The 20720-nt window shown below is 45.8% G+C and overlaps 1 protein-coding gene across 1 annotated transcript; it reads left to right on the top strand.

Moving 5' to 3' along the window:
• The first annotated feature begins 12609 nt into the window (after positions 1–12609).
• On the top strand, positions 12610–18494 carry DPH3 (diphthamide biosynthesis 3). Its single transcript, XM_040425010.1, has 3 exons — positions 12610–12785; positions 14582–14656; positions 18114–18494. Exons 1-3 carry the CDS (start codon positions 12678–12680, stop codon positions 18180–18182), a joined length of 252 nt encoding a protein of 83 aa, XP_040280944.1. The 5' UTR covers positions 12610–12677; the 3' UTR covers positions 18183–18494.
• The last annotated feature ends 2226 nt before the right edge of the window (positions 18495–20720 follow it).

Raw genomic sequence — 20720 nt, forward strand, 5'->3', positions numbered from 1 at the left:
GCCGGATCGGCATTTTTTCCCATAGGAATGTATTAGTGCGGATCCGGCATCAGAATACCGGAATGCCGGATCCGTCCTTCCGGTATGCGCATGCGCAGACTGAAAAAAAGGTTGAAAAAATAAATGCGGATCCATTTTTGCCGGATGACACCGGAAAAGACGGATCGGCATTTCAATGCATTTTTTCGAATGATCAGGCATTTTTAAGACTGATCAGGATCCTGATCAGTCTTACTAATGCCATCAGTTAGCATACGTTTTGCCTGATCCGGAGGCAGTTCCGGCGACGGAACTGCTTGCTGGGATCTCCCTGCCGCAAGTGTGAACGTAGCTAAGTCACGGATTGTCATTCTGTTCAGTACTATCTTTTTGATGCTGAAAAATAAGGCTAGTTTCACATCATGTTTAGCCCCCTGCTGGGCTTTCCGTTGGGGTATACATTTGAACACCCGAAAGCAGTATTCAAACGTATACCGCAATGGGTACATTCACTGAATGAGGAAGACAAAGCAGAAAAGGTTCATTTTTGGACTCGTTTTACATGCTTTCCGTTTATTTCTGGCTTTACTGCCAGACAGAAAAAAGTGGTAGACTGTGCTAGTTCTATCAATGAAATGATATAGCATCCATTGGACTCAATCTGACTCGATCAAGAGCAGCGTTTGAATACCACTTTTGGGTATTCAATGTACTACGCCTCATAGATATCCCAGTGGAGGGAGCTAAAATGTTATGTGACACTAGCCCTAATACTTTTGTGTGCATTCCAAACTATAATCTTAAAGGTGTATGTATATATTTGGGCTTGGATTAGGAGTACATCTACATACATGACATTTTTTGAATATATCTTATCAGTTTCCAGCAGCAGGTTTATTTCTGGTGCTGGCGGCTGCTGAGAACAGTTAATCGGAGGGGGTTGTTTGGCCCCTACAATCTGATATTGATAACCTATCCCTCATGATAGGTCATCATTATCTAGAATCAGGACAACCCCTTTAATTTTCTGTTTACAGTTCTGGAGCTATCATCCTTTTCACAGTTATAAAAAGTGTCTGTCTTACCTCTAGCAATCAGATTTCACTTTTCCAAAGCATAATTAAGTTAGGAAGGATCTGGTTGGTTGCTATTGGCAACACTGACACCTTTTGTATGCAGGACGCCCGCTGCCCCTACTGCCTCCTCTGTGGCTCATGGTGTGCATTCAGTGCTGCTTGGTAACATGGGAGTGAAAAGAGATACTATACATATTATCAGGTAAGACATTGTAAGAATATTGTCGTAATTGTAGACTGTGTAAATGTAGAAGGCAGGCAGAAGATGTGCCAGATTTATCACTGTGTGGCACATGTAGATGAACCGGCACATGTAGCTGTCCTGAAGCCTGATGGGTATGTGGCCACAAAGAGTGCAGGAGCAGGGAACTTTATGTCGGGCTCCCATGTGGACTGCGACCTGTTACAACATGTCCTCTAGATACCAATAAGGGTCCACTCACACAACTGTATTGCGGTCCGCAAATTGCGGATCCGCAAAACACGGACTCCAGCCATGTGCGTTCCGCATTTTGCGGACCGCAAATGGCATGCACTATAATAGAAATGCCTTTTCTTGTACGTGGTGCAGACAAGAATAGGACATGTTCTATTTTTTGCGGAACCACGGACGGAAGTAATTTGTCTGGATGGATGTCAGGAAACTGAATTAGTGCGGGTTTGTATGTTGTAAGTCACTTGAAGCAATATCACTAAAACATATAATTCCCGGCAAAGGCTAGACTCTGCCCCCAAATAGTCCCTTTTCTGTTTCTTTATGCCACTTCTTGGATAGCTGATTTACACCATTACTTTGCACCAAACTTAATAGAGCAATGCCTTCATAATCGACCATTTTATGAACAGATTAAGCATGCCCACCACTTATCCGGGTATTTTCAAAAAGATGCATTAATAAATGTGGTGCGAGACAATTGGGGGAATCGACGATTATCGGTTTTTTACCGATATTATCCGGACCGATATCAAGATTTTGACATTTTGACATTGTTATCGGTATCGGCATCTATTTTGCCGAAACTTCGATAACGCATGGGGAACAAGGATTGCGCTGCTGACAGCGCTCTCTGCGTTCGCTCAGCAGCACAGGAGGAGAAGGAAGCAGTGTCTCCCTCCCCCCTGTAGCTGCCGCTGCCCCCAATGAGAGGAGAGCGGAAAAGAGAAGGGGCGGGGCTGTGGCCACTGCTCCACCAATGAGAGAAATCTATCATTAATTCATATACAGGAGGCGGAGCTGGCTGCAGAATCACATAGCGGCTCCGACCTCTATGACCAGTAGCTGCGATCTGCGGTAGTTAACCCTCAGGTGCCGCGGATGCCAGTACGCTCATAGAGGTCGGGAGCCGGTATGTGATTCTGCAGCCAGTTCCCACTCTGTATATGAATTAATGAGAGATTTCTCTTCATTGGTGGCGCAGTGCGCCCCCCCCAAGCCCCCCAGTATTAATCATTGGTGGCGCAGTGCGCCCCCCCCCCAAGCATTAATCATTGGTGGCGCAGTGCGCCCCCCCCCCCCATCCATTATTATAAACATTGGTGGCGCAGTGCGCCCCCCCACAGTATTAATATTGGTGGCAGTGGACACAGGGTCCCCTCTCCCCTGCTCCTCCGATCGGAGCCCCAGCAGTGTAATCCTGGGGCTCCGATCGGTTACCATGGCAGCCAGGACGCTATTGAAGGCCCTGGCTGCCCATGGTAAGCTCCATGCTGCAGTGTGCACAAAGAACAGCAGGGACAGTTGTGAGCTCCTATTACCCTGATAGAGCTCTATCAGGGTGAATAGGACAAGGGTTCTAGTCCCTAAGGGGGCTAAAAGTTAGTAAGAAAAATAAAAAAAATAAAAAAAAAAATATTAAGTATAAATGAAAGAAAGATTTAAAAAATAAAAAGCACGTTAACAATAAACATTAATTTTCATTAGATTTGTGTAGGAAATTTTTATTTAAAAAAAAAAAGAAAATTCCAGAATATCGGTATAATTATCGGCTATCGGCCTGAAAGTTCACAAATTATCGTTATCGGCCGTTAAAAAAATCAATATCGGTCGATCCCTACGAGAAATGATATATCACCTATAACGCTCAGAAAGCTACCACACAAGTAATTATAATCAATTAATCCTTTATTAAACATCCATTTACAATACATTGATAAAAAATGCGAGAAATGATGTGGCTGAAATAATACTTAATGAGTACCTGAGTTTAAAAAAAAAGTTTGCATAATGGCTGTGCTTCTTTGTATTATTATTATTATTATTATTTATTATTAAAGCGCCATTCATTCCATAGCGCTGTACATATGATGAGCGGTGCACATACATAATACAGACAATTGCACTAATCATAAACAAGACAAGTTACAAACTGGTACAGAAGGAGAGAGGGCCCTGCCCGTGAGGGCTTACAATCTACATGGTATGGGAGAAGGACACAGTAGGTGCGGGTTAAGTTGGTCATGGCGGTATAGAGGCAGCGGGGTCACTGGTTGTAGGCTTGTCTGAAGAGGTGGGTTTTCAGGTTTCTTTTGAAGGATTCCAATGTAGGTGAGAGTACTGATATGTTGGGGTAGCGAAGTTCCAGTGTATGGGGGATGCACGGGAGATAGAAATCTTGGAGTCGATTGTGGGAAGAGGCCATAAGAGGAGAGGAGGAGAAGGAGGTCTTGTGAGGATCGAAGAGTGCGATGTGGGGATGTATCTGGAAAGTAGCTCAGAGATGTACGGGAGGGGGACAGGTTATGGACGGCCTTGTATGTATTTGTTAGTACTTTGAAGTATAACTGTGAAGGAAAAGGTATTTTTGGCCTTTCCTAATGTCTTCCTCAGCTAATTATTCCCTCTTCAGCTGCAGAACTAGATGCATTTCTGTCACAAGGAGGGGGTGTCTCCCTTTGTGGAATCTGCCAGCACTATACTGCTGTGACATCCTGTAGAATACAGCAGTTCTTTTATCAGGCTGGGATCTCAGCTAGCTCTGACACCACACCCCCACTTCCTTTCTTCTGTGTATCTGTTACTAGGGACGGATCTTGCTGTCTACATGCAGTGGAGTGCAAATTAGGTGGAAGTGAGACCATGACTTTACAGCTTTTTTTCAGGTGGCATATAAATTAAGTGATTTAGTGATCTTTAAAACACAGGTACAGACAGTGGCAGTAACAGCCAAAATGTATTACTATATAAAAAATGCCAGTTCTCTGTCTACATACTCAACTGTGGCAGTGCCTTGCCTTATACACTGCTCAAAAAAATAAAGGGGACACTTAAACAACACAATGTAACTCCAAGTCAATCACACTTCTGTGAAATCAAACTGTCCACTTAGGAAGCAACACTGAGTGACAATCAATTTCACATGCTGTTGTGCAAATGGGATAGACAACAGGTGGAAATTATAGGCAATTAGCAAGACACCCAAATAAAGGAGTGGTTCTGCAGGTGGTAACCCGCACGTCTCAGTTCCTATGCTTCCTGGCTGATGTTTTGGTCACTTTTGAATGCTGGCGGTGCTTTCACTCTAGTGGTAGCATGAGACGGAGTCTACCCCACAAAAGTGGCTCAGGTAGTGCAGCTTATCCAGGATGGCACATCAATGCGAGCTGTGGCAAGAAGGTTTGCTGTGTCTGTCAGCGTAGTGTCTAGAGCATGGAGGCGCTACCAGGAGACAGGCCAGACATCAGGAGACGTGGAGGAGGCCGTAGGAGGGCAACAACCCAGCAGCCAGGACTCTACCTCCGCCTATGTGCAAGGAGGAACAGGAGGAGCACTGCCAGAGCCTGCAAAATGACCTCCAGCAGGCCACAAATGTGCATGTGTCTGCTCAAACGGTCAGAAACAGACTCCATGAGGGTGATATGAGGGCCGACGTCCACAGGTGGGGTTTGTGCTTACAGCCCAACACCGTGCAGGACGTTTGGTATTTGCAGAGAACACAAGATTGGCAAATTCGCCACTGGCGCCTGTGCTCTTCACGATGAAAGCAGGTTCACACTGAGTACATGTGACAGAGTCTGGAGACGCCGTGGAGAACGTTCTGCTGCCTGCAACATCCTCCAGCATGACCGGTTTTGGCATTGGGTCAGTAATGGTGTGGGGTGGCAATTTCTTTGGAGGGCCGCACAGCCCTCCAGGAGCTCGCCGGAGGTAGCCCTGACTTGCCATTGGGTACCGAGATGAGATCCTCAGATCCCTTGAGAGTCATATGCAGGTGCGGATGGCCCAGGGTTCCTCCTAATGCAAGACACTGCTAGACCTCAAGTGGCTGGAGTGTATGCTAGGCAGTTTCCTGCAAGACAAGGCATAGATGCTATGGACTGGCCCGCCCGTATCCCCAGACCTGGAATCCAATTGAGCACTACTGGGACATCATGTCTCGCTATTATCCACCAACGTCACGTTGCACCACAGACTGTCCAGGTGTTGGCAGATGCTTTAGTCCAGGTCTGGGAGGAGATCCCTCAGGAGACCGTCCGCCACTCATCAGGAGCTGCACAGGCGTTGTAGGGAGGTCATACAGGCACGTGGAGGCCACACACACTACTGAGCCTCATTTTGACTTGTTTTAAGGACATTACATCAAAGTGGATCAGCCTGTAGTGTGTTTTTTCACTTAATTTTGAGTGTGACTCCAAATCCAGACCTCCATGGGTTGAAAAAATTTGATTTCCATTTTTTTAATTTTTTGTGTGATTTTGTTGTCAGCACATTCAACTATGTAAAGAACAAAGTATTTCAGAAGAATATTTAATTAACTCAGATCTAGGATGTGTTATTTTTGTGTTCCCTTTATTTTTTTTGAGCAGTGTATAAACATGCAGGTTAAGATTACAATGAAAGCACAGGTATATAGACTCCTCTGAAAACAGTTTTTGCACTTGGACTGTCCAGATACAGTGTATAGAATTATGGTAATCCAATATAATAGAACATTCAAAAGTGCAAAATACGGTAGCAAGTTTTCTTACACTTTTTATTTGGTTAAAATACACATAAACTAAAGCAGTATTTTAGAGACGCAGAAAAATAGAAGATCATTCAGTACACAGGGTGACACATCAGACACGTATTTGGAACAATCTATTTGTTTCCAATAATTGCCTGCATTTACATGCAGCAATCATCTCCGCTGTATGGGGACAAGGGATTGCTACTGCAATGGCTCGTCCCTACAGACAATACTTGTTTCTGGACAGCAGATCGCGTTTTAGATAGGGACAATCTGCTGCCCAAAAGCAATCACTTAAGTGACCTCATCAGCGATGCTTTCACCCGATGGAATGAGCATTTGGGCCATTATTGTGATGTCATGGACTCCTGTGATGTCATATGCTCATCTGCACATGCAACTGCTAATCTGATGCCTCTTAGGGCTCATGGATACGAAACGTATTTTCTTTCTGTGTCCGTTCGGTTTTTTTTGCGGACCATATGTGGAACAATCATTCAATGGGTCTGCAAATAAAACGGAAGTTACTCCGTGTGCATTCCGTTTTGGTATGTCCGTTCCGCAAAACAATAGAATATGTCCTGTTATTGTCCGTATTACGGACAAGGAAAGTACTGTTCTATTAGGGGCCAGCTGTTCGTTCTGGCAAAATACAGAATGCACATGGACGTACATCTGTATTTTTCGCGGATCCGTTTTTGCGGACCGCCAAAATGCATACGGTCATGTGTATGAGCCCCTTACACTGTGGAAAACCCTCTCAATTGCCTCCCAGATGAAAGCTTCCCCATCTATTAGATCCTCGTGGACGTAAATTAGGGATGAGTAAATCATCTTAAACCGGAACCCGAGTTCGCGAATGTTTTTTTACAGAAGAAATCAATTTATGAAGTTATGCGAAGTAAAAATCAGCATAATTAGAGCCAATACATTCTAATACTGTACAGAGTGCTCGCTCCGTACAGTATTGAAACAAAGTTTTATGTGGATGGCTTCGGATGTTTCATCCGACGTCGATTCGCTCATCCCTAGACGTAATGTTAAAACAGCCAAGTTCATCTATCAGTACTACATGGGCATCTGTAATAAACTGGCAGTACAGTGCATTTCATATTTATCTATTACATATCTATCTCAATCTTTCTATCTCCTATCTAGCTGTTTATTTTATATTTAGCTCTATTGTTTATCTCTCCTCAATAATGAATGTCCCCAGTGTGTCCTGTGAATAGAGGAATCTGGAGAATCTTGTATACTTCTGTAGCCTCTAACATCTGGTCGCCCTTCTGCAAGGAATGAGCAGCTCCATTAGTGTCTAGTGTTCTTATGCAAGGGCCATCATTGTGATCATTGCATGCTGGGATGTCATGTGCTAATTTCATATGCAGCTGCCAAACTGCTGTTTTACTGTGGACAACCTTTTAATTGCCCTGGACTGACGACTTCTACCCATTGAAACCTGTGGATGCAATGTGAAAAGAGACCAGCTATTAGTACCAGATGGGCGACTGTAATAAAGTGCATCTATGTCTATCTATTATCTATCCATCTATTTAAATTATATCTATCTCTATTGTATATCCTTTTATCTATCTAGCCATCTTGAGAAAGACAGCAACAAGCTGTTGAAACGTCTCTGCTGACACTAGGTGAATAAACTTCACGTTATTCTGCTGAATTCCGTGGTGTGCTGCTGCCTCTTTCATCTTATATATTGGATTGGACCCAGGTGCCGATTCACATTGGCTTGATTTGCACCCGCATCCTTCAGTGTGCTGCATCCTCATTTTCCAAGTTTATATAGCTATCCCTAATAATAAATCCCGGTGTGTCCTTTGAGCAGAAAGGCACTTGGAGAACCTCAGTACATACCTGCTGTAGCCGCTGACTATGCTCCCTGAAACGCGTCCAGTTTAAGACAGCCAAAGTATCCGCTCAAGTCCCTGAGGTGCCGACACCCTAAGGCAGCCCCCTGGACCCTCGCTGATTGGAGTTGTGGATTATTGACACTGCACGGTCCGGGTCTTTAGGACCCAACACACCATCAGCTGATTTTTTCTCCAAACGTGCCATGTGGATCAGTGGTGTGCCGCCGGGTCACGTGGGACGACGCGTACCAGACCTAGAGACCACGCGGGACGCCGATGTGAGTCCCGAGCGGCGAAGTAAGGGCATTTCTCTAACTATCCAGCACGAGAAGAGGGGTAACGTTACTCTGCCCCACGGGGCTATACTCCCTACATACCATTACAACGTTTTGCATGGTAACTGAGTGCGGTCCAGCTCATATGACAACATCATTTCATATTCCTTAGGGTATACACTTGGACTCGGATTGCCCACCTGGGATCAAGTCCATACTTTGCACTTGCCGGTCATCACACTGTTGCGCTCATTCAGGCTTTTATGCCCAATGGGCACATTCGTACTATTCTATGGATGTATAGTTTTATGCTAGTTTTATATTAGATATACATTAATGTGGTTATTGTCACCTCATATGGTGGTCACAGATAATTGATGTGCCCTCCTATTGTTTATATTTTGCACTTCTCTTTCTGGATTGGGTGGATCCTTGGAGTGAGCACCTTATCTTTTGGGAGTGTTTGGGGAGAGCTGCTGTTCTTTTGTAACTCCCCTATCTTTGCCCCCTCCCACCAGCTAGTTACATAGACACTCCCCTATTCACTGTCCCTAAAACACCAGCTAGTTTATAGCTCTCCACCAGCTAGTTACTAGACACCTTCACTGTCCCTACCAACTAGCTCACCAGTAGTTAATAGACACTTATCACTGTCCTAACAACACCAGCTAGTTTATAGCTCCTCCCACAGCTAGTTACATAGACACTCCCTATCACTGTCCCTAAAACACCCAGCTAGTTTATGCTCCTCCACCCAGCTAGTTACATAGACACTCCCCTATCACTGTCCCTAACAACACCCAGCTAGTTTATAGCTCCTCCCACCAGCTAGTTACATAGACACTCCCCTATCACTGTCCCTAACAACACCCAGCTAGTTTATAGCTCCTCCCACCAGCTAGTTACATAGACACTCCCCTATCACTGTCCCTAACAACACCCAGCTAGTTTATAGCTCCTCCCACCAGCTAGTTACATAGACACTCCCCTATCACTGTCCCTAACAACACCCAGCTAGTTTATAGCTCCTCCCACCAGCTAGTTACATAGACACGCCCCTATCACTGTCCCTAACAACACCCAGCTAGTTTTATAGCTCCTCCCACCAGCTAGTTACATAGACACTCCCTATCACTGTCCCTAACAACACCCGCTAGTTTAAAGCTCCTCCCACCAGCTAGTTACATAGTTGTAACGATCTCCTGGCACCCCGACCGGGTAACCTCCGTCGATGGATGCTCCTATGCGCTTCCCGAGGACTCCAAGCACTCCGCTCTACACCGTAAGCACTGCAGACCCCACGAACCGCCGAAGCTTGGTTGAGGTACTCGCCGGTCTTCTACCCACCCTGGACCTACGACAAGGCTCCAGTGGGTGAACCTCTCCTAAATCCAGAGAGCAGGACAGCTCTTACAAGAGCTAGTAGTTATAGCCAGGGGAGTATAGCAAATCTTCAGCGTATAGCAATCCCTAGTGTCGATCAGTTACCCAAACACCAGCGCACAACATGATGAACGGTAAAACAGGAACTCCTTATTGAACACACAAGCATTGACGTATATACACATTTTTCAACAAGGGTACCACCCCCGTTGACCTGGTTGGCAACTGAGGACATGACATAGCAGCCAATCCTTTACAGTTTATAACACAAAAACTAACCCTATTCAACAAACACAATGGCATTGTCTGTGAGCAATCAACAATGAACAACATGCAAACAGACATCTTTACCCCCTCCATAATGAATGAATAGAAAGAGAGGAGACACATGTGATGGGATTATCTCCTGAGTGTATCATAGGGTGGATCTCTCATCTAGAGTCGGCTGCTATTATAATCAACTATCTTAATCCCATCACTAACCCAATCAGTGGGAGTCTCAGTGCAGAGTTAACCCTTTTTGTGTTGCTGACTCCACACCATGCCTTTTTAATGGGCAATAGGAAATATGTGGCATATAAATTACACAAATAAATCAGGGTTCATAGTTCCTTGTAACCCCAAAAGGTCTTAGGGGTCTCCATAGTTTTCGGTCCATAGTCTGTAGGAAGGAGGCTGGCCCTCAGGCTTCTCCAGCAGCCCCAGTGACGGTTCAGTCCGTCACACATAGACACTCCCCTATCACTGCCCCTAACACCCAGCTAGTTTATAGCTCCTCCCACCCAGTGACTTACATAGACACTTCCCTATCAACACCCAGCTAGTTTATAGCTCCTCCCACCAGCTAGTTACATAGACACTCCCCTATCACTGCCCCTAAAAACACCAGCTAGTTTATAGCTCCTCCCACCCCAGCGACTTACATAGACACTCCTCTATCACTGCCCCTAAAAACACCCAGCTAGTTTATAGCTCCTCCCACCCAGCGACTTACATAGACACTCCTCTATCACTGCCCCCACATCAGGCCCCCGAAGACATTGTCTGTGATCAGCGATAACGGCAATCACAGACTTCTAACTGCGCATCTGAGCCGTGAAATCCCAGGCACACTGCACTCCTGGGGCCATTATTGAGGAAGACATTCAGTTGCTGTGGCAGCCTCGAGTCTTCTGATGGCTCTGAAGCCTGCCACAGCAATGTTCCTATTGAGGCCTGTGTGTAGCCTTAGGAACACAGTGAATTTCCCATAGGATGCAATGTTAAATCATTGCAGTCTATGGGAGAAGTGTTCTAACGATTGCATGTTAAAGAGGACCTTTTATGGGTCCAGACATTATAAACTAAGTATCAGGATATGTAGGGCATAGAGCAGGGATCTAACTGCACTTACTATTTTTTCTGGGCGCCGCTCTGTTCGCCTGCTGTGGCCCCCGTTGTATTCTCCCAGTATGCTAATTTTAGCACTGGACCAATGAGGAGGAGACTGAGTCTTTCTCGTGGACGTCTCCTTCTCCCTGGCTGTAGCGCTGTCCAATCGCAGCAGAGAGCGTCACAGCCAGGGAGAAGTTGAAAGCATTCCCAGCGAGCGTTCGTATGCTTCAATCAAATGCTCGTTATTTTATCTATACATCAGAACATGTAACAATGGACGCGTTTCAGCTCATCAGCTGATAAAGGCTAGACGGGCAGAAACGCGTCCATATGTTATATGTTCTGATGTATAGATAAATAACGAGCATTTTATTGAAGCATACGAACGCTCGCTGGGAATGCTTTCAACATATGGTGGATTTTCTCCTTCCCATGCTGGCGTCTACTGGGTCTGAGTGCCGACGACTGTGAATTTTTATAGCCAGGGAGAAGGTGAGCTTTTTTTCTCCTTGGCTGTGACGCTCTCTGCTGCGATTGGACAGCGCTACAGCCAGGGAGAAGGAGACGCCCAGGCAGGAGAATACAACGGGGGCCACAGCGGGCGAACAGAGCGGCACCCAGAAAAAATAATAAGTGCTGTTAGATCCCTGTACTATGCCCTACATATCCTGATACTTAGTTTATAATGTCTGGACCCATGCAAGGTCCTCTTTAGGGTCCATTCACACATCCGTGTGTGTTTTGCGGATCCATGGATCAGCAAAACACGGACAGCGGCAATGTGCGTTCCGCATGTTGTGGACCGCACATTGCCGGCACTAAGAGAATATGCCTATTCTTGTCCGCTATTGCGGACAAGAATAGGACATGTTCTATTTTTTTCAGGACCGGAATTGCGGACCCGGAAGTGAGGGTCCGCAATTCCGGATCGGGGCCGCACATCGTGCGGCCCCATAGAAATGAATTGGTCCGCGATTCCGTTCGCAAAATGCGGAACGAATTGCGGATGTGTGAATGGAGCCTTAAAGTCCCCTACGGACATAAAAGAAAAGTGAATTTATTTTTTATTTTTTTAATATAAAAATTAATATTACCCTCCTTTCTCCCTATTAAAATATAAAAAATAAATATCATTAGCATTGCAATGTCCCAAAAAGCCTGTACTATTAAAATTTTTAAATATTTATTCCATACAGTTAACAGCATAACAGAAAAAATGCATTACATGCCATAAATAATGGTGGGCATTAGAAAGAACAGCTTGTCCCGCAAAAAATAAGCCCTCGTACAGCTATGTGGACTGGAAATATTACAAAGTTATGCACAAGGGGTATAGGGAAGAAATAGGAAAACGCAAAAACGAAAGAAAAAACAACCTCTGGTAGTGAAAGGGTTAAAGGCTTTGTCTACTCATAATGGGTGTTTTCACAAAAATATTTGTGGTATTTGTTGTGTGGTAATTGTCCAAGCGGCAAAAGATTTTTCCTTATCTTCCCCTTTAAGGAAATATGACCTAAAAACCAAGACCATATTGTGAACAGGACATTGAATGCTTGTCTGGTTACTGGGCTCTAAAGTACAGCTCTATTCTATGGCGGGGACAGGCGCCGCCTAGCTGTAATCCAGGGGTATAGCGCATGGCCGCCAGAACTAAAAATGGCCGACTGTATTGTTGGGAATGACGTATTAATTCGCGACAGGGCGGTGGACGTGTAGATCCGGAGCAGACCACGCTCGGTGCCGGGTGTGACAGGGTGTTCTCTTGCCAGCGCCGGGATGGCGGTGTACCACGACGAGGTGGAGATCGAGGACTTCGAGTACGACGAGGACACGGAAACGTATTATTACCCCTGTCCGTGTGGAGATAGATTCGCCGTCACCAAGGTACAGCAGCGGTTACCCTGTGACTCAGGGTCGGCCCATCGTTAGCCCACGGAAAGAGTCTTATGGATCAGGGCTTTCCTGATCACAATCGGAATACTTGTTTAGTTGGTGGTATCTTGTGTGCTAACCACAGTGCAGTGATGTCAGCATGTCACACGTGACCGCGCCGTGGATGGGACCATGTCACACGTGACCGCACCGTGGATGGGACCATGTCACACGTGACCGCGCCGTGGATGGGACGATGTCACACGTGACCGCACCGTGGATGGGACGATGTCACACGTGACCGCACCGTGGATGGGACGATGTCACACGTGACCGCACCGTGGATGGGACGATGTCACACGTGACCGCACCGTGGATGGGACCATGTCACACGTGACCGCACCGTGGATGTGACCATGGTCACACGTGAATGGCGACGATGTCGCATGTGACCGCGCCGTGACTGTCGACGATGTTGCACGTGACCGCGCCGTGACGTTGTCACTATGGCCAGTTCACACAAGTGTATTCAGTCTGGGGAAGCGTGCTCCATGTGGCAGCTGTGTTTCCTGGACGGAGCACTGGCCCTCTGAAGTGAACTTGCAGCATCTTAATGATTTATGCTGCTGTATGCTCCTTCTTGACGGCAGGTCTGCTGAACTGTAGTCGCATAATGTGCGACGGAATCGTGGTACTGCGAGTTCACTTCATAGTAGCAGTGTCCAGTCCAGGAAATACAATTGCCACCTGGAATAGGCTTGTGTGAAACTAGCCTAAGGGCGTTCTCTAAATGTCCCTGGGCTCTTCACCCTTTAATCCCTATACCAGGATCTGGACTTTTCTGCGGGGAAACCACCACACCTCTACCTCTTGAAGTAGTATCTGTTCAGTGGCACCATGGGGACAGGCTAGAGTGTAGCCAGCGGACCAGCCATGGTCAGGGCAGGCAGAGTTTGTTCAATTAGATATTCAAGCAGTAAGCCAGCACAGGGTCAGTACGGGAGTCAGGCAGTGGTCAGGTCAGGCAGCACAGGGTCAGTACGGGAGTCAGGCAGAGGTCAGGCAGCACAGGGTCAGTATGGGAGTCAGGCAGTGGTCAGGCAGCACAGGGTCAGTACGGGAGTCAGGCAGTGGTCAGGTCAGGCAGCACAGGGTCAGTACGGGAGTCAGGCAGTGGTCAGGTCAGGCAGCACAGGGTCAGTACGGGAGTCAGGCAGAGGTCAGGCAGCACAGGGTCAGTACGGGAGTCAGGCAGAGGTCAGGCAGCACAGGGTCAGTACGGGAGTCAGGCAGTGGTCAGGTCAGGCAGCACAGGGTTGAATCTGGTAAACAGGCAGAGATCAAGCCACGGGAAAACAACGCACCCTCACATTAGACCTATTGCTCAGACACTCTACCAGGGAACTCTTAAAAAGCCATTGGTTGGGAACAAATTTAGCCGCCCGCACACCCTAGGGAAGCAGGATGTAGCAGGTAGGAGACAGTGTGGGACCAGAGCAGACACACTGGTGGTGGGGACCGACCAGCAGCTAGACTGTGCTACAGGAGAGTATGATGGTGACCACCAAGGGCAAGGAGAAGCCGACGGACCACCCGCATTACCTTGCGATTTTGACATGTCTGAGGGATGTTTCCTCAAAGGTGCTTTCGGGCCAGTGCCCTGGGTGTGATAAGTCCGTTGCCTGCATGTATACCAGAGAAGCCCCTGTTATCGGTCACGAGCAGTCCTGCCAGTTGTCTTTTATTGCATTACATTGTGCAGGTTACAGTATTGGTGACATTTGTATCTATTGCATCATGTGTTTTAGGAAGACCTGGAAAATGGAGAAGAAGTTGCGACTTGCCCGAGCTGTTCATTACTTGTGAGAGTAATCTATGACAAGGTGAGGATTGGTGACATGTCGCCATATTGCGTCTACCTTTTATCACGTGCACCAGCCATGTGCGCTCCACTTCGCAGTGCAGATCTGTTTAATTAAATGAGTCTGCAACCCCGCATGTTGCAGGCAGAGATAGGAAGTCAGTGGGTCTGCATTGCAATTAGGCGTGCACGGCGGCCAGTGTCCATATTTTGTAGATACGCGGTTTGAGGTCTGCAAAAATGGGCATGGCCTTGTCAAAACACCCTTAAAGGTTTTTTTTTCACCTAAATCACCATTATAGAACACTAACATCAGGATCTCCAATACATTCCCCATATTAGAATGCTACCTTCCATATTGCCGTCCATCGCCGATTTTCTCAGAAAAAACACTTTCATACAATGTTAATTAGCTTCTGAAGGTGCCCAGGGGCGGGTGTTAATGCGGCAATTGCCCAGGCCCCTCGGTGCTCTTCATACGAAACCCCCTCTGGCCCGCCCCTAGGTCTTCTGATTACGTCCTCCTTTTAGTGAGAAATCCAGCGCCTGCGCACTTCATTCCCCATATGGGCAGAGGCACGAGGCCGGCTATCGGGATGTACAGGCGGCACATGCGCATTAACGCTCTTCTGCCCATAATAGGGAATAAAGTGCGCAGGCGCTGGATTTCTCACTAAAAGGAGGACGTAATCAGAAGAACCTGGAAGGTATGGAAGGTAGCATTCTAGTATGGGGAATGTAATGGAGATCCTGATGTTAGTGTTCTATAATGGTGATTTTAGGTGAAAGACTCCCTTTAATAGGATTCCTGATCAACAACTCTCTATTGCTGGATTAAAGAGGTTCTGGGACAATGGAAATGCTGCAGTATCACAATGGAGGATTCTTGTAACTTGGTGGTGGCACCTTCGCCCTTGTGGTTGGTGGGGGTCCCAACAGATGGCCAAGCACTGTTCACATCCTACCAATACAGATCAATACTACTAGCAGAGAACCCTGTTTAAAGGGGTTTTCCAGAAGTAGAATATGACGACCGATCCTCCAGGTAGGTCATCAATATCTGCTCAGTGGAAGTCCGATTCCCACCAATCAGCAGCTGTTTGAGGAGGTCACGTGATCTTAGGCCAGTGATGTCACTTTCGCCCATCACAATGGTCTGCCTTGCAGCTGAATCGCATTCAAGTAAAAGATGCCTAACACAACCACTATAAGGGTCCCCTCACAGGACTGTATTTTTGGTCCGCATCCGATCTGCATACAGACAGCACACCGCGCGCTGTACGCATCTGTATGTCTTTTCCGCAGCTCCGCAAAAAAGATGGAACATGTTATTTTTGCAGAACGAGGATAGGCATTTCTAACGTAGGGCAGAATGTGCGGAGACGTGTCCTGGTATCCGTGTTTTGTGGATCCGTAGGTCGTGTGAATGGACCCTTACGATGTTCTGCACTGTGCCTGGTATCCTGGAGCGCAGTGGCCTCTTTAAAACAGATGATCAGGGGGGTGTCAGATATTGGAACCCTCTGATAAGATATTGGTGACCTATCCTGAGGACAGCATTAATGTTGTACTCCTGGAAAACCCTTGTAATGGGATTTCATTGTATTTCCTATTAGTTTGCAGTATGGCGTTCGATGTCTGAGGCAGGCACTTCTACACCCTGTGACTCCACATCATATCTTAGCTAGACTCTTAAAGACTAAGGGCTGTTTCACACGAGCGAGTCCATTGCGGGAATCACGCTCCGTGTGTGTGATCCTCCGCTCTGGACTTGCAGGAGCGCACGGCATTATCATGATTTATAATGCTGTGTGTCTCTGCAATCATAGTGACATAAAGCTGTCAGTATGATTCTGTAGAAATAAGGTCTAGCAGAGACACACAGCATTATAAATCATGATAATGCCGTGCGCTCCTGCAAGTCCAGAACGGAGGATATCACACCCACACGGAGCGTGATTCCCGCAATAGACTCGCTCGTGTGAAACAGCCCTTAGGTCATTCCACTTAGGTGATGCAGCATCTAAGGGGTAGCCAGGATCCAAACTATCAAGCACTCCCACAGCATTTTTTTTATTCTCCGGTCCGTTAGAAAGGTACATTTTGTAAACTGAAGGTAATGTTACCCGTGGTTTTCGTCCTCTGTGTCATGTGACCAACACTGACTCTCCGACTGACACTGCGTCTTGTGTGGACAGGAAGTCAGTTCCTCCATTCATTCCTATGGGAGAATAGATGTCAGTGTCTTACGCTATTTTCACACTTGTGGCAGTGTGATCCGGCAAGCAGTTCAGTCGTCGGAACCGCCTACCAGATCTGCCGATCTAGATGTGACTAAAAAGCATTTGTGAGATGAATCCGGATGCGGATCCGTCTCACAAATGCATTGCAAGAACTGATCCGTCTCTCTGCTTGTCATGCGGACAGACGGATCCATCTTGTATGTTTTTTCACATTTTTACCGGTCTGCGCATGCGCAGACTGGAAGGCCAGATCCGGCATTACGGTATTTTAAATGGCACTAATACATTCCTATGGGGAAAAAATGCCGGATTGGGCATTCAGGCAAGTCTTTAGTTTTTTTCGCCGGAGATAAAACCGGAGCATGCTACGGTTTTATCTTTTGCCTGATCAGTCAAAATGACTGAACTGAAGACATCCTGATCGGATTGCTCTCCATTCAGAATGCATGGGGATATGCCTGATCAGTTCTTTTCCGGTATTGAGCCCCTGTGACGGAACTCTATGCCGGAAAAGAAATACGCAAGTGTGAAAGTACCCTTAGGAATGAATAGAGAAAATGACTTCCTGTTCACACATAAGACGCTGTGTCGGTCACCAGGACCACAAGGGATTGGATAAAGCACAAATAATAAAAAAAAAAACTTTTATTATATATCTTTTTAACAGGCGACAGAATAAAACATTTTAGTGTGTGCTCTTCTTTAAGATCCCAGCTGACGCCTGCGGCTGTAAATGTGTGCTACATGGCTTACTGCTCCGATGCTTCTGCCATACATTTATAACAGTGTGGGAACGGCTGGTGCTTTGTCCTAGAAGAAAGCAGGCATGTTTCCTAAGGCTTGCTTCACATCTAGCCGCAAACAGGCAAATATGTTGGGGAGCAGCAGTTGGGGATCTGCCTGTCCCCATTATAGTGAATGGGGCCGGAAAGAATTCTAGCAGCACGGTTGCACCCGGCAGGAACAGCCTGCCAGATCGGCTTAAACGCACATGTCAGACAGGCCTTAAAGGGGTTGTGTCACTTCAGCAAATAGCATAGCATCTATATTGCTTCCTTTACTTGCTGGATGTATTTTTCCTTCACATTATACACTGCTCGTTTCCATGGTTACGACCACCCTGCAATCCATCAGCAGTGGCTGTGCTTGTGAGACAACCCCTTTAATGACATAAAATGGGAAAATCTTTATTTTATTTTTATTTTATAGAACGTTTGTTATTTTCTTTTATTACAGGATGAGTTTATGAAAGGAGAGGTAGTCCCTGAACCTGCGTCCCGCACAACCGAGCTCTTAAAGTGCTGACTCCTATCCGTTTCTACCGGACGCCAGACCACCGCTTCAGAAGGGGTCCAGCTTTTATTGAAGGCGTGGGTGCTTTTTTTTTTTTTTTTTTCTTTTTAACAAACCCTGAACTTTAAGTCGCTTACGTGCATTGGACTTATTGAAATGCCCAGAGGCATAAGACTTGTATACCGGTGGGCCAATGCCTGAAGACCGATACACTGCATGAGGACCTTATCTGAGGTTTCATCTGCTTGGTTTGGATTTCCATATATACTGATATTAAATGCAACCTGTTTATATTTATTTTAATAAAAATATATTTTTATGGTATCGGAGTTAAATTAATTTGTGTTTTTTGTTTTTGTTTGCACAGCGCACAAGTAATCGGGGTGAATTCACACATGTCAGATTTGTTCCAGAAACTTCTGCAACTGTTCCATCTAATTGGGGTTTGTATAAATCCATGGAACTGATCTTAAGTTGCAGAAATTTCCGTGACAAGTCTTTGCGGTCTGTCAGATATTCACCAGGAGTATTTCCTGTCTCGGGTGGCAGGCTGCAGTCTATAACGCAGGATAGCATTACACTGTTAATAGGCTCCCATTGTGGGGAAAGAAACGTATGCCTGCTAGGTTATTTATTTTCTAGTGGACGCCTCCATATAGGAAAATGCAGCAGAATACACTTTGCAATATAGTTGAAAAAAAGGTACACCAATATGTATCACCCCAAAATATGCCAAAAGCCTGGGCCCTACATTCAGAATATGCAGCAGGAGTTTTTCCGGTGCATCCACCAAACATAGGTGTGGACAGCGATACTGGCAGTGGTCATACTTGAGCATACCTGGATCGAAAGTCCTGTGAAATCCCAGTAAGGGCTCGTTCAGACGGCTGTGTTTTTTGCGGATCCGCAAAATTTGGATATCTGCCCGTGTGCGTTCCGCAATTTGCGCACCGCACATGGCTGTCATTCACATAGAAAATGCCTATTCTTGTCTGCAATTGCGGACAAGAATAGGTCATGCTCTATATTTTTTGCGGGGCGGGCGGAATGGAACAACGGATGCGGACAGCACTCGGTGTGCTGTCCGCATCTTTTGCGGCCCCAATGAAATTAATGGTTCTGCCCCCGTTCAACAAAAATGCGAAACAGAACATACCGCCATCTGAATGAGCCCTTTAGACAGTTTTTTTTCATGCATCTGGTCTCTTGAGTTTTTTTTTTTTTTTTTGGCTAGCACACTGAACAAATCGTTTTTATGGAGTCATGCACACATTCATAGTTTTTTTTTTTTTTTTTTTGGGGGGGGGGGGGGGGAACCAAGTGGCCATTCTGCAAATTATAGAACATGTTCTATTCTTGTCGCTACTGCGGATGATAATGGCCCTTTCTATTCATGGGAGTGAGAAAAATACAGAATGCACACTGAAGGTAACTACATTTTGGGGATCCCTTGTTTGTGGACTGAAATATGGACACTGCTGTGTGCATTATGCATTAGGGTGCTAAAGTGTGAAGATTCAGTTTTGTATCTATCCATATTGTTTCGGTTAGAGCCATTGTGGCCTGTGAATGAACTGAAGATTAGTTTTGGAATAGTTTGTGGAAGAGAGTTATACTTCGTGTGAATATATTTTAAAGGCTGTTTTGGGAATTTTGACTCCCTGCAGAGCTGGGAATTGGCCACTCCAAGGTCTGGGGTGATGGCAGATGAACAACGCGCACGGCCCTTTATACTGCACATGTCCTGGATACATTACACTAGTGAATGAAGCTTTTTGTTTAAACAGTATAAGGGCACACGAATGTATTTTCTTTCCATGTCCGTTTTTTTTTTTTTTTGTAACGGAACCATTCATTTCAATGGGTCCGCAAAAAAAAACCAGAACGGACAGCCGTCCGTGTGCATTCCGTTTCCGTATTTCCCTTCCTCAAAAAAATAAAACATGTCCTATTCTTGTCCGCATTACGGACAAGGATAGTACTGTTCTATTAGGGGCCAGCTGTTCTGTTCCGCAAAATACGGAATGCACACAGACTTCATGCGTGTGTTTTGCGGACCGCAAAATTAATACAGTCGTGTGCATGAGCCCTAAAGCTGTAACCTAATCAAGTCAGAAGATCTTATGGGGAGATGCTATATGTAGGGACCTAATCAGTGTTTTCCCGATTGAGAATCTGACTGCTTTCGCTGAAAGGGCTTCCCAGCTGATGTCTCTGTCAGATGATAACTCCATCGGTGATGTACGTTCCTTCATTCTGAATGTAGTCAGAACTCCAGTTGATGTAATTGTGTATTATGTTCTTTTTCCTTTGTATATAGATAAGTGCAAAAGAAGGACATTATATCACACTATATATATATATATATATATATATATATATATATATATATACACACTGCCTGTCCAAAAAAAAAGTCGCCACCTGGATTTAACTAAGCAAGTACTTATGAGCCTCCTATTGGATAATTACTCCATGGGCGATTATCTTTCAGCTGGCAATAAGTTATTTAACCCCAACTGGTGCAATGAGTTGCTTCTCATTTCTTAA

Source organism: Bufo bufo, chromosome 3 (genome assembly GCF_905171765.1).
Source record: "Bufo bufo chromosome 3, aBufBuf1.1, whole genome shotgun sequence".
Classification (NCBI taxonomy): Eukaryota; Metazoa; Chordata; class Amphibia; order Anura; family Bufonidae; genus Bufo; species Bufo bufo.

Excerpts from the sequence above, each read along its gene's own strand:
- DPH3 (XM_040425010.1), top strand. The coding sequence starts at position 12,678 with ATGGCGGTGTACCACGACGAGGTGGAGATCGAGGACTTCGAGTACGAC. Across the intron at positions 12,786-14,581 it reads ATAGATTCGCCGTCACCAAG|GAAGACCTGGAAAATGGAGA; the intron begins GTACAGCAGCGG and ends CATGTGTTTTAG. Across the intron at positions 14,657-18,113 it reads TGAGAGTAATCTATGACAAG|GATGAGTTTATGAAAGGAGA; the intron begins GTGAGGATTGGT and ends CTTTTATTACAG.